Source organism: Prionailurus bengalensis, chromosome D4, assembly GCF_016509475.1.
Source record: "Prionailurus bengalensis isolate Pbe53 chromosome D4, Fcat_Pben_1.1_paternal_pri, whole genome shotgun sequence".
NCBI lineage: Eukaryota > Metazoa > Chordata > Mammalia > Carnivora > Felidae > Prionailurus > Prionailurus bengalensis.
Window position 1 is genome coordinate 92,113,858 of NC_057359.1, and position 17,458 is coordinate 92,131,315.

The window sequence follows — 17,458 nt, forward strand, 5'->3', positions numbered from 1 at the left end:
TTTTCGGGGCTGAGAATGGCGGGGTCCAGGGCATCACACACCAGCAGTCGCCCCGTCCCAGGCTGAGCCAGCGGCCGGTCACCACCCGCCCCACGCAAGCCGCCCCGGGCCTCCCGCGGCCTCCCGTGTTCCACGCGTTTGGCGGTGGGGATGCAGTGGTCGCTTACCTCTCTTAATTGACGTTCACGCTGAATTTCCTCTCCTGACTGTAAAATACCTTGTTACGGAAAGTTAGCAAAATAGATGAAGAGACGACAAAACGGAAGCCACTCTGATCCCACCCCCAGGGCTTACCCCACCGATGGCAGGTGGGTGCATCTCCTTGCATGCATTTTCCTGCGTGCAGGGCGTCCGTCACGGGCCAGGCCCGCAGCCCTATGGGGCAGACAGTGCTGGGGAGTGGGGCGGGCTGCAGGCCCCCACCTCCCTGACCTGACTGCTTCTGCCCTGGAGACCCCGCATCCCCACAATGACACCCCTGATGCTCCAGAGACCCTGAGGGGTCCAGGCTCCTTCCTACTTAGACCTCGAAGACTCCCCCCCACCCCCGCCCCGTGCCCGTGGAGCCATGGGCTGCCTGTCCTAGACTTTGCACTTCCCCCCCCCCCCCCCAGCAAACACTTAAACTTGAAATATGAGCGCACGGCGGCCCGTCTGACCATGGCCGGGCCAGCTGCTCACTGAAGGTGCTTAACGCTAAAGATGCGAAGGGGAACAGGTGCCTGTTGTCGTATGTGAATTTGCAGGAACAGAGAGATTAAAGCACATGCTCCGAACGGGAGAGGGTTTTCTTCCCTTCTTCCCTCGAGTTGGTTGGGTCTGGCCTCGGCTGCAGAAAGGAAGGTTGATTTAAAGCCCTTCGGAAGGAGGGAGCGTTGGGAGCAGACGCGCACTGAAGCGTGTTGTTAAATCATCCCGGAGAGCTCACCACGGGGCGATGGGACGTGAGTTATGGTTCGAAGGAGTATTACGGAGCCAGTAAGAACCAACTCCGGGCGAGTGTTCTGTGACATGAGGACAGGCCCAACACGTCAAATCAAATTAAAAATATGCCACGTGGTGCGTGTGGCGTGTGTGTGTGTAAGACGGATCAGAGGAGCCACGTCACGCAATTAGCCGGGGTTGCTGCGGGCGGTGAGGTTATGAGGGACTTCATCGCCTTTCCCACTTGCCTGATTGGTCTCCAAGGAACATATATTGCTTTTTTAATCAGAGAAATATCAAATACAAAAAATTTAAGCCTTATTATTTTTCCATCATACGAGCAGAGCTCGTTATAGAGCATTGGAAAAACGCAAACGCGTAGAAGGGAACGGAAAATGGCCGGCTTTTCACTGCGGAAAAATCAATCTCTTAGTCTGGTGTATTTCCTTTCATTGTTTGTTGGCACATTGTTTGGAACTTTTTTTTAACGCTTATTTATTTATTTTGAAAGCGAATGTGAGCAGGGGAGGGGCAGAGAGAGAGGGAGAGACAGAGAATCCCGAGCAGGTTCTGAGCCATCAGCACAGAGCCTGACGCGGGGCTCCAACTCCCGAGCCGTAAGATCATGACCCGAGCCGAAGTTGGACGCTCAACCGACCGAGCCGTCAGGCGCCCCTGTTCCCTCGTTTTTAAGTGAGCTTTGAGCTCTCCCCACAGTTACTCTCATTCTATAGATGCAACTTACAACGGACGTAAATAAATTTGGCCTCAATTCAAATAATGCTGATAATTCCGATAACCGCCGACGTGAATGGCCCACGCGCTTGCTGCCGGGCGCAGTCCAGAGCGCTTTTCAGACCAGCTCTTGGCAGTCCCTGCAGGGACTCTGTCCCTGCCGCCCCGTGAGCGAGGACAGTACCGTGTGGAAGGGCCTTGCTCGTTCTCCGAGGGACCAGTGTGGCTCTGTCCCCAGCGTGTGTGGCACCCGGAGCCCGGGGCTCACGCATCCACACCTGCCCTCCCTGTTCACACGGTTCCTTAACAGAAAAACGTCTGTGGTTGCTGGAAGCTCCAGAGAGCCCATGTGGCAGAGAGGGGACAGGACCCACCCGTTCCTGGTCACCCTAAAGCAGGACACCTTCTCCCTGGCACTGTTGGGGTCCGGCTCTGCCACGTGAGGCATTGGAGCCGTGAGCCTTGTTTCTGAAAGGCCGTGTGGCGGGTGGTGTGGCCCCCGCGGGCCAGAGCAGCAGGTGCGGTCCATCTGGTGCCCGATTTCCCTCGAAGGCGGGGGCGCAGCTCCCTAAGGGCGCCCCCCCACCCTGCAGAAGGACCTCGCAGGGTCCTTGCTTTGTACTTCGGGGCGGGCTATTTGCAACGGTGTCAAATCCAAGCGCATGACTAGTAAAGATCAGAAGGCAGACGCACAAATCATTTATTCAGAGGGACCAGAGTGTCGGTGCCTGTGATGCTGCTGCGTTCTAGAACACGCAAGCTGAGAGAGCACCTGGCCCACCCTCTCCTTTGACCCATGAGGAGGTGGAGGCCCAGAGAGGGCAAGTGACTTCCCCAAGACCACACTGTGGGTCGGACGTAACCAGGTCGAGAGTCAGCGCCCTGCCAGTGTCCTCGGCGAAGTGTGTCTCTTTCTGCTGTCATTGTCTGTGTTTGCCTCAGGAACTCAAAGGCCTGAACCTAGTGACCGACCTGGGTTGGAAAGTCAGAGAGCTCGCGTTCCTGAGAACTGAATTGCTTGGGGCTCGGGTAGACGGGGCAGTGACCCGGCGGCCATAACCATTTCTACTGGGCGTTGGTTCCAAACCTGTATTGTGGGAGTAGGTCCTCTGCTTTGGCACGCGCCACCCGGGAGGCTGGGAGGCACCTGCACACAGACCTGGGGACGTGCTGGGACCCCAGTCGAATGACAGGGCGTGGCCTCCACCCCGGCACCAGCCTGCCATCCCCGACGTGAAAGGGTCTGTGTCCTGCAGACAGCATGGCACCTGCCCTTCCGGGAAGCCAGATGTCCAGACCCCCTGTCCCGCTTCATCTGTCCTTGTTTGGCATAGAAGCCTTCATGCCAGGAGACGAGCAAATGCCCTGTGGTCACTGTCCCGGCTCACCTGCACTTGGGGGCGGGCTGGGTACAGTCAGGTGACATGATGGTGCCTGGATCCCACCCGTGGGCTTCCCAGCACGTTCTCCTCCATGCCACCCCGGGTCGTGGCCAGGCCTGCCACCATTCCCAGGTGACAGATGGGGCAGCTGAGGGTCAGGGCTGAAGGACTGGCTCGGGGCCCCGTGGCTGTGAGTGCCCCCCGTGCCCAGCTGCCTGATGCCTTTGACTTCCTGCCTCTCTGGTTCCTGTTTTGTATTTGGGGGTGTGGGGGGAAGGCGGTGGGAGGGGCCCGGCTCTCCCTCCCACATTTGAAGACAGGGGTGGGGGGCGGCCGCTGCCTAACGCCTTCTCTCTCCTGACAGGGGCACCCTGGCAAGGAAGGCCCTCCAGGAGAGAAAGGAGGCCAGGTGGGTTCAGAAGAGAGTGAGCAGAGACGACTGTGCCCTTGGTCTGCTGTCTGTGCCCCGGGGTCCCGGCCTGGGGCGGCAGGGACCTCCGCCTAAGTCCCCCGTGACCCCTCCCCACCTCGGTTACCACACATGGGGGTGCAGGCACCGCCGTAACCTTGGCCACACGCAAGCTGGGTGACTGTGCAGGTTCTCGGCCGGGGGCTCCTGCTGACCTATGGCCCTTGTTTGTTTGGGGGCCAGGACGTGGGGCTTTGAGGCCGGGATGGAGTTTCGAGGTGGCCTGGCCCCCAGGGACTTGCCCGCTGCCCTGTCTGTGGCAGAAGTCGGCCTCTCCGTCCCTTCATGCTCCCGGCCCTCCCCAGGCCCGCACCTGCTCGGGGAGCCGGGGCAGTGAGTGGTCAGCAAGGCCCTCACGCCGTCAAGGGCTCCCTTCCCCAGACGGTCAGCCCTCGTCCCCTTCTCCCAGCCGGAAGCTCTCCCCCGTCACCCAAGGTGCCTCTGCTGGGAGCACACTTCTTTAAGGGCAGCCCGAAGCAGCAGGGCCCCTCCCCATCTCACGGCCCCCCTCGCACTCCCGAACCTCTGGGCGGCGGCCGCACCTCGGTCCCCGGCAAAAGCCTCAGCAGGAGACACAGCAGGCGTCCCCCGCCCAGTGGGAGCCCCTCCAAGGGTCCGATGTGCGGGGTCCGCTCCGCACGGAGCGTGAGGAATTGGCTGCTGGAGCGGAAGCTTTCCAGCTGTTGTGGGAGGACCCAGAGCGGACCGGACACGACCACACCCCAGATGGAGCTGACGGTCTTTCCCCTTTCGTTTCAGGGTCCACCCGGCCCCCAGGGCCCCATCGGCTATCCGGGTCCCCGAGGAGTCAAGGTGAGGTTCTGGCAGCTTCGCGCCCTCCTGGAGGCCAAGGCTGGGATGGTGGGCACAGCAGTCCCGGTCCCCCGGCGCTCCTGAGGGAAAGGTGGGATCCCGGGACAGGGGGCTGGGAGAGGCGAGGGAGTGGCCAGCCAGGGCCAGGAGGGGCCGATCCCGGAGCAGGGGACAGCTCCGGGGCGTCTGTGACGATGTAGGCGTCAGGGCGGTGGCCGCCTGTCCGTCTGTCGGGATGCTGCTTTAGCTCTCACCCAGAGCCCGCCCCCTCCCAGGCCCCGCACGGGCACGCACCTCAGCCAAGGGGCACAGCCTGTCCCTCTTTTCCCGGGGAAACTCAGAAACGTCCCTTCCGGGCCATTTGCACATCCGGAGCGAGAGGGTGCGTCCCCATGGATAACACCCGGGGGACCGAGCGCTGGCGAGATGCTCGTGGGAGGTGTCCACTTACCCGCAGTCGTGTTTGTGGTGCCAAGGGGCTCTGGAACCTTGTTAAACGGGGGCACGGAGCTCCAGAGCGATACCCAAAACACAGGCCCGCCTGTTCCGTCACAGCTAACCCGGTTTGCTTTGAGTTGTGTGATTTAATTTCCAGTCATGTCGCTGTCTGGGCACCTGGGGCACATGTATACCGAGAGGGATGTGCCCTGAGGAACGTGTTCGGGGGCGGGGGGGGGGGGTGTTCTTTCCTCCGTAGCGTCTGGAAAGCTCTAGGTGATGCCGAGGCCTTAGAAAAGCCAACGGCTCACTTTGTTCCCAAATGACTTCAGCTTGACGCGAAGGGAAACGTATAAATATGTGCACAAACACAAGTAGCCCAGCCTGAGGAATTTGCGTGGACACACCCCTCAGCTCCTGTGCTCGGTCCGCACCGTTGACCGCGCTTCATCCTCCTGGGCGTTTCTGCCCCTCGGACGTGTACGCGGCTGGCCTGCGGTGTGGGGGATGGAGAATCCAAGACCTCAGTTTTCAGCACCTTGCCCCAAGTTACCCTAAAATCGATGGCTCGGTCGGGACTCAGACCCAGAACTTGCTTATTCCGAACCAAGCGCCCCGTGCCGGACCCCGAGTGGCCCGACGGCATTTCCCCGGAATCATGATGTTCCGAGGGCCCGAGGGCAGACAGACTTCCCGGGGGCGGGGGGCCGGGGGCTGGGGGCCCGAGGCAGGGCAGGTTTCTCCCTGAAGTGGGCTCTTACTAGCATGCCTTGTGAGTTTTATCAGGATTGCCTGTGTGGCAGAAATGCCGATTATGTGAGCTCTGTGCGTGTTTATTTTATAAATTCTTGTCGCAAAAGCGTCTGCTGGCTCTGTACGGGGCTAATTGCATAATGCTGTGTCTGTGAGCTAAAAGGTGTTTGCTTTAAAATGTTTATGGGGAATGCTCTTATCTTGTCTATCTGATTAAAATTCATTCAGGCCGTGAGCGATCCAGTTAGACTTGGAAGCAGGGAGTGGGAGAGAGATGCATTCTCATTCCCTGTGCTCTTGAAAATGGCAGTGGAGTCCGCAGCCTGAGGGACGGCAGGCCCAGGGCCGATTCGTGCCCCCCCGGGGACATCTGGAGACGTTTCTGACTGTCACAACTTGGGGGGAGAGACTACCGTCACGTAACGGGTGGGGGGTCAGGGATGCTGTGCGCAGGGCAGCCCCTGTGACCCAGCCCCAGATGTCAGCCGGGCCGTGGCCGAGAGATCTGGTCTGTTGGTCTCCTGGGCCGCGTTCCCCTGGCCTCTGACCCGGGTCGGGAAATGGTAGGACTTTGGGTCTGGGAGGGCGTGGGCACAGGAAGCCCACCCCACCAGCACGGCAAGAGGGAGGAAGCTGGTGCCAGAGCCCCCAGGGCATCGAGGTGTGGGGGTAACCGCGCCTCCCCTCTGTCCCGAGGCATCTGGCCGCCTGGGGCCACTGGAGCCCGGGGTGCATCTAGGGGGCGGTTGCCCCCCCCCCCCCGGCCTGGGGGGAGGCCGTGCAGCCCAGGCCCCGCCCAGCTCTCAGCGCCTGGCTCCAGCTTTTCTTAGGGCTTCTCCTCAGTTCCTGGGAAAAGGCTGAACAGTCTGTGCACAGTTCTTGCCCCCAGAGGGCATCTGGCAGCCCGAGGGTCCCTGCGAGGTGGCCCGGCCGCCCTGCCCGCCGCCTCGGCCGGAACCAGATGGGAGGCCTGGCCTCTCTCTGGGGTCCCGTGGGCAGCTGGCCGCGGTCAGTGTCTGCTCCCTGCTCGGAGGGCCGAGGCTGTGGCCAGTTCCCTCCACTCCACGGGTGGGCTTACCTGGTCTGGGCAAGGTGCTAGCGTGGCAGGGGGCGGGGGGGGGGGGGGCTCAGAGGAAAGAGGGTGTGTCCCACCCTTACAGTTCTTGTCTGGCGCAGAGATCTGTCCTGAGCTGACGTTCGGTGGCACTGGTACCACTCTTATCAATCAGTCTGATGAGCTGATGCCTATTGTCGCGTGTTAGTAATAATAATACAGAATGACAGTGGCCAGACAGCACACAGCTGTTGTGTTTTGAGCACCAACTATGTGCTGGGCACTGTCCTGAGGGCTCGTCTGCATCCCCCTCCCACCAGCAGTAACAGGGCAGTGGTTGTCGTCACCCCCACTTTCCAAATGAGGAAACCGAGGCACTAGGCACCTGGGACGATGTCAGAGGCCATGAGCAGTCTGCTCGATTCCAGAGCCGTGCTGAGGCCTCACATCCCACCGGCTCCCCAGACCTCAGAGAGACGGATGTTTCTGGAAGAGGGCAGATGTCAGCGGGGGACATCTGGGAGTCCTTGGTGGGGGGAGGCAGGGAGGCAGGGCTCACGTAGGCGTGAGGAGAGCCTGCAGGGTCCTCCCTCGGAGACTGGGAGCGTGAGGGAGCTTGTGTGGGTTGGGGGGCTGAGCGCTCAGCCCTCCTGGTATTTGGGGCTTAGACCCTTCCCTTTCGAGAGCTCAGGAGAGGCTCCGACCCACCCGACTCACTCTCTTCCCTTCGTGTTTGCCCAGGGAGCTGATGGCATCCGCGGCCTGAAAGGTACCAAGGGAGAGAAGGTGAGTGCCCCCCGCCTCTTCCTGCCACAGAGCTGGAGGCCCGCTGGGTGGCTTCTTCCGTGGCAGCCCTAACAGCTGCTGAGGCTCATGTGGCCTCTGAGTGTGGAGGGACGTGCTCCCCCCCGCGGGACAGACTGTTTGCAAAAGGGCAGGCTGTGGGCGCACCTCCTGGCGGGGCTGAGGGTCGGGGGCTTGGCACCCCGCACCCAAGGCCAAGTCCAAGGCTCGCCGCTCACCTGCATTGGCCAGCGGACACCCCAGGCGGATGCCTCGCAAGGCAGCTGGACAACGGGGCCATTGGGGTGCTGGGTGTTCTTCCCTGGGCGGCCCCTCAGGCTGGAGCAGAGCCAGGCGCGGAGGGAAAGAGGTGTCGCCGTGCCCCCCGGCCGCGCCCGGCACGGCTCCTTCCCCGTGGCGTCTGCCTGTTCCCGTCCCTGAGCTGGCTCCTCACATGGCCACACCGGACAGGGACGGCGCGGACGCTGGGCCCTCTGTGCTGTGGTGATGGCTCAGCCCCGGCCCCGTCTCCGTGCTCAGCCTGGGGAAGCAGGCGCACGCACACTGCCTCGGCTCCCCCTGGAGAGCCAGCGGAGGAAGGCAGACCCCTGAGCCGTCATCCTGTGGCCCCTGGAAGCGTGGGGACTGAGGGCCCTCGGGGTCAGGGCCGAGCACACTCCCCGCGGGACAGACGAGGTCCCCACCGGCAGCTCCCGGCTCCCCGAACTCCCCTCATCCCGTTGGCGGGGGCTCCCCAGAGCCCCAGGTTTGCCACATTTGTGCCATCACTTTTGTCCTTTAGCCAGAGACAGGGCTGCCTGAGCGAGTTCTGACGGGGAAGGCCCCTTCTCCAGGAGGGTCACCGCCCCTCTGAGGGCCCCCGGGGGGCAGCTTGCGGGGTGGGGGTGAGGAGAGCCTCCTGGGACCTCAGTGCCCGAGGCCGCTGTGGGTGAGTCCCCGGCATATCACCGGACATTGGACGTGCACTGCGGGCTGGGGAGAAACGAGTTCGCCCCAAGTCCCAGGAAACTGCCTCCCTCTGCGTACCAGCTCCCGGCCGGCCTGGGGCGCAGGACCAGGCCCCCCGATGGGCAAACGAGGTCAGGATGCCGGGCCTGGATGGAGAGGGAGGGCGAGCCAGGCCGCCCCGTGCAAGTACCTGAGGGTGTCTGTGGTTGTCTGCGTGGGCACTCGGGCGCACGGCAGTCCCTGACCCTTGTGGATCCCCAAATATGCGAATAGCAGGAATGTGTCCCCCTGGCCTGGGGGGTGCAGGACTGTGTCACTGAGGGCTGCCCCGCAGCCAGACTGCCCGAGCCCTGGGCCCTTCCGTCCCCTCCAGCTCTTGCTGGGCCGGTCTGTGGGGCCCACCGTGGCGGCCGGCTTCTCTGGGGCGTCCTCTCTCCAGCCCCGCCCCCGTGCTCGCCCATCAGCGGCTACTGGGCCCCAGCGGGGCCCAGCTGTGCACAGCTGCGCGGGGTGCAGGGGTGTGGGGGTGGGGGCGGCGGACCACGAGCTCGACCCCACGACTACAGAGGGTTAGAGGGGCGTCCTTCACGAGGGACGGGACTCACGCTCGGAACCCCCCCGCCCGGCATGCCCAGCGCTCGTGTGGCGACAGCGGCTCTGGGCTGGGGGCTGTGTGCGGAGTCGTGGGGGGAGGGGGGCCAGCCGCCCCGGAGGTGGGCTCTTTCGTGCCGACCCAGGCACTGCCTTGTCCTTTGTCAGGGTGAAGACGGCTTTCCTGGGTTTAAAGGCGACATGGGAATCAAGGGCGATCGGGTGAGTGTTTTGGGGTGCTGGCGGGGGTCGGGGCTGGGGGTGGGAGGCCAGGGGAGGGCTGCGGCGTTCGGGGCCGCAGGACAGCTTCTCCTAACGAAGGGGACGCCTCTGCGGGGCGGGGGGCTCTCGGCCCGCAGGCAGGAACAGCTGGGAGCCCAGGGGCCTGGCTCTGTGCTTGGCCCCCCACTGGCCCTCAGCTTCCGGCTCGGAGCCACGGCAGCTCTGGGTGTGAACACCCAGTCACTGGGGTCACCTGGGGTCGCCTGGCCCCTCTGCCCTGTGCCCTGACCCCCCTGCCCAGGGGGTCCGTGGTGACTTGTCTTTTTGCGGCCGACACCCGGGATGGCAGAGTGCTTCACTTGGTTCGGAAGAGATGGAGGGAGGGGGCTGCAGAAATGCCGTCCGACCCGGGAGGGCCGGGGTCCCCGCCCACCCCGACGGCATCTTGGTCCCCCGAGCATCCTCCCGTGATTTTCGGACCCCGAGCAGCTCCTGTGTTCTGTAATCTCATGCTCGGGCATCAGAAGCTGCGACACAGCAGTTGTTTTTTTAATGAATAATTTACCTCCCCACCGGAGGAAGCTGCTCATGCTGCAGGGGGATGGGCTTGGCTCCCACGGCAGGCGCCCGGCAGAAAGCTGCTGGCCGTGTCTTCCTCTAAGCGGGGAGAGGGCAGAGCAGATGAAGCGGGAGGAAGGTTCCGGGTCGTCGGCCGGCCGCCACCGCCAGGGTGCGGGCACTTTGAAGGGCCCCGACCCCCTTGAGAGTGAGCGCGGGCCCCGGGCAGGAGGGCGGGAGGTGCCCGAGCCACCCGCGTGGGCACAGCCGTGGCGGCAGCTGGACGCACACCTGGACAGACGGCTGTCGGCCGCCGTGCCGCTGCCGTAACTGTTCCCCGACAAAGCTGGCCTGCAGGTGCCTTTTCAGAACGTGCCAGCCCCGGAGAGCCCCACGCGCCTGGCGCCGTGTCACAGACTAAAAAGGCAGAGGCAATCTTGGCCTCTATCAAAGGCGGAGGAACGAAAGAGATTCATTTCACAGTCGTGTCCCAGTTATGTTCCTGCTAAAGACAGCCCTTCTAGAACTTTCTCCATGGTGACGGGACTCTGCCCCACATCTGAGGGGCCTCTCTCTCTCTGGCTGGCGAACATCCTTTTTATTCTGCCTCTGACAATGCCGTGCACACGCTCGGGGTCCACATCACGGGGGTCCATCTCTGAAAGAGATTGCACAAAGGATGTCCGGCGGTCACGCTCCAGGCTCCGCGGGCAGGCCTGCCGTTGGAATTGGGTGAGGGTGGGACTGGCAGCAGGGACCCTTCCTCAGCCAGGGAGCAGAGAAACTTCTGCCCCGAGCGTGACCTTTCCTAGGTGCTCAGTTAATGTGTGAAGGGTCCTTTTGTTGGAAGAACATTTCTTAGGGACCGAGAGTCCTGGGCCCGCGGACACACTGGACATTACGAATAAGGAAGTTATTGGTCCTTCGTTTCCCGTGGGACACCCTCGTTGCTGGGGGGGGTACGGCTGTCTCCCAGCTGCCGCTGGAAGCCAGTGATCAGAGCGAGACCTGGCAGCGAGCAGAGGGCCGGGGCGGGCGCTCAGAGGCCGGGCCGGCGCTGCCGTGGACCTCGGCAAGCCCCCAGGCCCCCGGTCGTGTCCGGGCCCAGCCTGGACCACGGCGAAGTTGGTTGGGGCAGCGTTAAGGACCCTTCTGTCTCTGGGACACGTCACGTGGTCTCCCGTGTGCCTGCCATGCCCAGACCCCTGGGCGGCGGTGGCTGCGGCCCATCCCTGCTTCGAGGAAAAAGGCAGCGTCCTGCGCACGGGTTATCCTGATCTATTTGGGCAAGGAGCGGTTGAGAGCTCCGGGGTTAACCAAAGTCACCTCGACCGAGAGGGACTCATTTGGAGAAGCAGGAGCGTGCAGCCTGGAGAAGGAACTTCCCACCGCCGTGCAGAGGGGCGGTGTGGCCGTTCGGCAGAGCCCCGTAGCTTGCTCCACGGTGCTCCGGTCTCGTCAGACGGGAGCGGGTGCCGTCCGCTCGAGGCCGCCTGGTGCGCCAAGCGGGCTAAGCGGCTCCTACCCCCAAGATCTGACCTGGGACCCGGACTCTCGGGCCCAGAACGGCCATGGGAGTCATGTGGTGGGGGGTGGAGACTGGGGGTTCTTCCTCACCTTCTCTTTTCTGACCTGCAGGGGGAGATCGGCCCCCCTGGTCCCAGAGGAGAAGATGGCCCCGAAGGCCCGAAGGGTCGTGGAGGTCCAAACGGCGACCCGGGTCCTCTGGGACCCCCTGGGGAGAAGGTATGTGACGGGAAGGATGCTCATTGCTTCCCGGGGACAGACCCTTCTGACGGCCTTGGGTGGCCAGGCTGGTGACTCTGCCGGGCTGAAGCCCCCAGATGGGGCTAGGTGTAATCTGAGTCGGGTCCTGTCCCACGTGCTCCCCCGGCACCCTGGCCACCCTTCCTGGCGAATTCGTCTATTGCTAGATCAGTCCTTTCCTTGGCCCGAGCTAGGTCTCTCTGAGCACCTTGCCAGGCCAGTGCCCTGAGAGGGCTCCTTCCTCCGGGTGCCCCAGAGCTTGGGGACCGAGCCCCGGCACCCAGGGCATCATCTTTCATGCAGGGACTCTCCACAGGCCCCTGTCCTTACACCTGTGCCCCCTGCCCCCCTGCCCCCTGCTGTGGCGCTGGCCCAGGAACGGGCGCTCAGAGTGCACCAGACATCCACCCTGCCTTGCCCTGAGGACTCTTTTACAAAAGGGCTCGACAGAATCTCACAGATAAAGAGTTCCTCCGTTGGAGATTTGCCTCAGCCACGGCCGTGTCTCCTCCTGCCTCCCGTCCGGGCAGGGATTTTCGGGGGAGACGGCTTCCCAGGGGGCAGGCAGCGGCCTCTCCGTGTCCTTTCTCGGCTGGGAGAAAATGGATGGAGAGGTGAGGTGCTGGCCAGATAACACAGCCCCTTCTTTTTCCCCAGGGAAAACTTGGAGTGCCGGGATTACCAGGTTACCCGGGAAGACAAGGGCCCAAGGTAACTTATGAGCGTATCGGGTGTTCGGACAGCCACGTCCCGGGGGAGGCTGCTGTGGCGAAACCCAGCGTCGCCCCAGCTGTCTCCCCCAGGCTCTGCCCTGGCCACAGCCTGCGCGTTAGCCTGGTTGGGTTGGAAGGAGGGGCTGGCAGTCGGGCCTTTCAGAGAAGGGGGCAGAGCCGGCCTGAGCCGAGGGCCGTGCGAGGCGAGGCGTCCCCTGCACCTCTGCCCGCTGCCTTCTCTGCACCGAGGACTCGTGAAGGCCTCTCTCACCTCTGCTCCGCACTGGAGATTTGAAGGTTATTTGCTCATAACAGCATAAAGGGAGATGAAACCTTCCTTCCACGAAATCATGTTCTGCGTTAAGTGAAACATCTCCTCCAGGCCTTGGAAATCATTTAACACGTTATTTTTCCCCCCACATCTCACCTTTTGTTATTCACGGTTCTTCCTTAAAAAACAACCAGCTGTCTGCACCGGAGACATAATTCGCGGTGGAGGAGAGCTCCTGTCTCTCCCGGCTTTGCTTGTGTTGTTCTGCCTCCCCGGCTTCAGCGCCTTTCCAGGCTCCCAGGCTCAGGCTCGTTCCCGGGAAGGGCCCCGTGGGCTGCCTGTCCCCCTGGGTATTTCCATTCTGGCCGAGGAATCAGCATTCTTTCCCGTGGAATGCTAATATCCACTTGGGGCGGGTAGGCCCACGCCCCGTATGCGGGGGGCAGTTTGCAGTGAAACGGGAATTTGTTCAGGGTCCCCCAGGAGTGTGCTGAGTGCGGCTGTGATGTGGCCGTGCCCCCCGCGTCTTGGAGCAAGAGGGGCTGACGGACGGGCCTTCTGTCCCGAAGTATATGTCCTCTGAGGGGAGGAGAGGAGGGAAGTCTGGGGGTGTGTGGGCCAAGTTCAGGCAGTGTCCTCGGAAGGCAAGGGTATAAAACTTTGAGCTGCCTGGCAGGTTTTTTTTTTTAATTAATTAATTTATTTATTTAGAGAGAGACAGAGACCGTGCCAGCAGGGAAAGGACAGAGAGAGGGAGAGAGAGAATCCCAAGCAGGCCCCATGCTGCCAGTGCAGAGCCTGACGCAGGGCTTGACCCCGTGAAACTGTGAGATTGTGACCTGAGCCCAAGCCAAGTCAGACGCTTAAGGGACTGAGCCACTCAGGCGCCCCGCCTGGCAGTTTTCAAGGTCCTCAGGAGCGTCTGGACATGCCACCGTGTCCCAGCACCCGCACTGAGCTCTGTGGGACCTGCACCCGGGTGTCCGGGGCAGTCTCCTGCCTGGATTGGCAGGTGGACGTAGGGATGCGAGGTTTGGAAATTCGCGAACTTTTCATGGTCTGAGCGCACACTCAGGTCAGGATTTTTAGCCACAGGAGAGTCGAGGCCCGCTGAAGACAGTAGCCACCTCCCACGGGCACGGGAAGTGCCCGAGTGTCGCAGGGAAGCTCACGTCGTAGTTGTCTGGGTATTACCCACATCAAAGTCCCCAAGTGTCTCTTTTGTCTACGTGCCCCTTGTAGGTTTCTAGAATTAAAAAGCTGTTAGTTGTTAGAGTCAGTGCATAGATTTGCATTAATTTCTCACTCTACAAGCTGCCATGCTTTATTTAGAGGTGTTCTGGGAAGACAACAAAACATGACAACAAGACGCAGCAAACAAAATGTCACGAATGTGAGATCCACACATCCCTTCCAGTTCATTCTCCGGAATCTGTGTGCCCTGTTCTTCGCAGATCCCAGCATTCGAAGACATGGGTGTTCAGAGGGGGAGAAGGGGGAAGTGTGGTTAAGACTCGGCTTTGGTTTTTAGATTTGGACTCTATGAGATGCCTAGGAAATATTTCTTGAGTGAGTGGGTGACGGATGGATGGTGAATGGTGGGTTGGTGGGTGGGTGGTTGACGTTTGTATAGGTGGATAGTTGGATGGATGGATGGGTGAGTGGATGGATGATGGGTGGATGGATGGTTGAATGGACAGGTGGTTGGATGGATGGATGGATGGTGTTTGAATGGGTGGACAGATTGGTGGATAGTTAGACGGGTGGATGGCTGACTGGGGGCGGGGTGGTGGGTATATGGTTGGACAGAACGGATGGATGGTTGGCTGAGTGGATGGAGGGGTAGGTGGATAGTTGGATGGGATGGATGTATGGGTAGATGGTTAGATGGGTAGATGGATGGTTGGGTGGGTGAAAGAGTGGGTGGGTGGGTGGGCGGACGGATGGATCAATGGATGGATGGAAGGGTAGAAGGTGGGTGGATGGACGGGTGGGGGGTGAGGGGGTGGGTCGGCGGAGCTCGTGTCTGAGGCCGTGAACCGTAAGCTGCTGCTGGCACACGCAGCGTAGCTGATTCTCTGGCCCAGCTCTTGTGCTTCCTTATGAATCACCTCTCTTTCAGGGTTCTATCGGATTTCCTGGCTTTCCTGGTGCCAACGGAGAGAAGGGCGGCAGGGTAAGGACAGCCTGGCCTCCGGTCGGGTGGCTCGCTCCACTGCCTTGGTATTCAACGGGTGCATTTTCTGGCACGTCCTGTTTACTCTCACCCACTTTGCTGCCCAGACCGCTTTCCAGGTGGCTGACCTTAAGCCCGTGGCCTTCAGCACCAAGCGCTGGAGACTCCCCGCACACGGGGCTGGGTGGTGGTGGGCTGCAGGGCAGCGGCGGGAGGGGAGGGCATGCTTTCTGACCAACACCGCGACCCCGACAGCTCCTCAGGCCGTGAGCGAAACCCGAGTCTTTCAACCCGAGGGCCTTTCCTCCGGGCGAATTTTTAAAGGAAGGGAAGGAGAAAAAAGCGTGTTGCCTACCCTGCCGGTCCAAATTCAGGAAGCTCTTCCCCCTCGTCATTCCCAAGCTGCCGCTGCCCCAGGGCACCTGCCCGGTGCCGGATGCTGTGGGTCACTCCATTGTCACCATGGACAGTGGCGTTCTGAAGGGCTGGGCTGAGGAAGCCACGCCCCCCACACCGCCCTGACCGCCCCCTGGTCCGGGCCTTCTGTCGGGGAAATTACAGGACGCTCTCTGAGCATTGCTGCCCGGGACGCAGGATCGAGGGGGTCCTCTTGGCCGTTCAGTTCTGAGCTGGTTGTCCACAGGCATGTGGGGGCAGAGGGGCCGGTTTGCGAGACGTGTGCAGGGCATACCTCGGGGCGGGGGGGACCCCAGACCTCGGAGGAAGGACTGCGGCTTTTGCGGGAACTGGGACAGGCCCGGCCCGTTGCCCCGCGCCCGCGCTGTTGCTCCTGGCACAGGAGGGCTGCGTCTTCCCAGAGAGACCCCTGCCCCGATCTGTCCTCACCGCGTCTGAGCAGAGACGGTGAGCTCTCCTGAAAAACGGAGAGAGACCTCAAGCCAGCCCAACCCGTGTAAACAGACGTGTACGTGCCCGATGCCTGAGACAGATAGAAAACGGGGAACTGCCCTCAGTGCGAGGAGACGGCGTGAACACAGGGACGCTGTCGTCATCTGGAGCTGGACCTGACCTCCATGCGTATCTACCTGTTTACCTGCCCGTACATCCTGTCTGTGTCTGTACCTCTGCGAGCGTGTCTGTCTGGCTCTTCCTTGTCTGTCGCTGTCCGTGTATCCATCCGCCTCCCTACCTGTCTATCTGACCTCCAGAGAGAGTCTGACGGACGCCTTTGGGGAAAGGTGCCCTCTGGAATACTCACAGAGGCCGCTGTGAAGGGTGGGCCAGGGTCCGGGAAGCGTTTGGGTGATAAGGGAGTGGCTTCTGTGCTGGTGGCGGCCTCGTGACCTTTGACACCAGCTCGCGGTGAGACTCTCCCAAGAGGGGTCGCGATGTTCGGCATTTGGTCGTGTGATTTGGCCACAGCCCCTGTCCGTGGAGGAGCCCGCTGGGGCCAGGGATCAAGGCCCCGTTGGGATGGGTCACGTGGGGCCGTGGAGGCCTGGCCGGCGCCCTAGGGTCAGCACTCTGGCCCAAGCCCCGCTCCTCTCTCCCTGCCCCTGCAGAGCTACTCAACTTCCCACCCCTGAGCTCAGAAGGGCAGAGAGATGCCCGGGTACCCCCCACAAGCCCCACGGGCAGTTATCCCCATGCGTCGGTGCTGGGGGTCACCAGGGACGCCACGGAAAACAGATGTGGTTGCAGAACGGGGGAGCACGGGTCCAGAAGATTGCTCTTGTGAGGTTTGGCTCCTGGTTCCCAGGACCTGAAGCACAGACACAAGGAAACTATGCTGGGAATTTACGGGGCTTTTCCAAGCTGCCTGTGGTGGTTGCTGTATTCGGAGGCCACCTTGGTGGGGGCAGGCCCTGAGGACGACGATGTCAGCTTTTACAAAAGGCAACGGCTTGGGCAAGGGCCAAGTAGGACCGGCAAGCACGTTCGCGCATATCGTGGGAGAAATATTCCCTGTGCCCCTCCCGGGTGTTGGGGGCACGGAGGCAAGCGGAGGACATGGGATCTAGAGGAAAAGGCCAAGTCCGTCCCTGGGAAGCGTCCGAGATGGCCCTGCACACGAGTGAACCACAGATGGCTGCAGTTCCACAAGCATGTCCTGGCCGGAGACCTGGACCATTCACGGCTCAGCTCACGGGCTCCCCACGCCCTCCCCGGGGGCGACTGAGGACCCACATCCCTGCACGGGAGAGGAACCCCGGAATTATGCACGTCTATCCCCCCCACGTATCTCCTGAGAGAGATGTCTTTATTCTGGAACCTTCCCCAGGAAAGGAAGAAGAAATTTTTTCCCAGTGACAGTGGCCTTCCCCGTGCCCTGGTGGTTTGCACCTCTTCCTTGATCGCCAATCCTGGCAATCCGGCCGGCTCGCTGACCCTTCTCCATCCCTCCATCCACCCATCCCTCCCTTCATCCAAATGGCATTAGTTGAGCGCCTCCCCTGTCCCCACATGTCAGGTGCTCTTGGAGCCCTGGGGACAGAGCCACAGAAGCCCTCGTGGGACTTGCCTTCCAAGGGTGGGGACAGGGAGCAAGTCTATAAGCAGATGGTGTGGCGGATGGCGGTGCGTGCTCAGGGACAAACCAGATGTGCGGGGGAAGGGGGGGCGGTTGACTGCAGAGGTAGGGAGGGCTCAGGGACAGCCTGGAGGGGCGGAGGTGGGCTGGGCCTCACAGATGCCCGGGACAAAGGACTGAGGCCTGAGCAGGGGGGAGAGTGGGGGGGAAGAGGCAAGGGGACGGTGAACAGGTGGTGGGGGCGAAAGGCTGGCGTCCCCGGGGCCTCAAAGCCACCCCCATGGGGCATGGTCTGTCTTGCCACGTGACTGAAGGCACCAGCCACACTGAAAATGTCATCCCTGAGAGT

At 61.9% G+C, this 17,458-nt stretch overlaps 1 protein-coding gene across 2 annotated transcripts in view; it reads left to right on the plus strand.

Moving 5' to 3' along the window:
- The window catches only part of COL5A1 (collagen type V alpha 1 chain), a 149,402-nt gene that overhangs the window by 90,433 nt on the left and 41,511 nt on the right, over positions 1 to 17,458 (plus strand). For both annotated transcript variants that reach the window (XM_043565112.1, XM_043565113.1), the window contains exons 26-32: positions 3,406 to 3,450; positions 4,270 to 4,323; positions 7,310 to 7,354; positions 9,080 to 9,133; positions 11,330 to 11,437; positions 12,116 to 12,169; positions 14,565 to 14,618. In XM_043565112.1, coding sequence (XP_043421047.1) covers positions 3,406 to 3,450; positions 4,270 to 4,323; positions 7,310 to 7,354; positions 9,080 to 9,133; positions 11,330 to 11,437; positions 12,116 to 12,169; positions 14,565 to 14,618 — 414 coding nt within the window. The remainder of the gene's footprint in view (positions 1 to 3,405; positions 3,451 to 4,269; positions 4,324 to 7,309; positions 7,355 to 9,079; positions 9,134 to 11,329; positions 11,438 to 12,115; positions 12,170 to 14,564; positions 14,619 to 17,458) is intronic.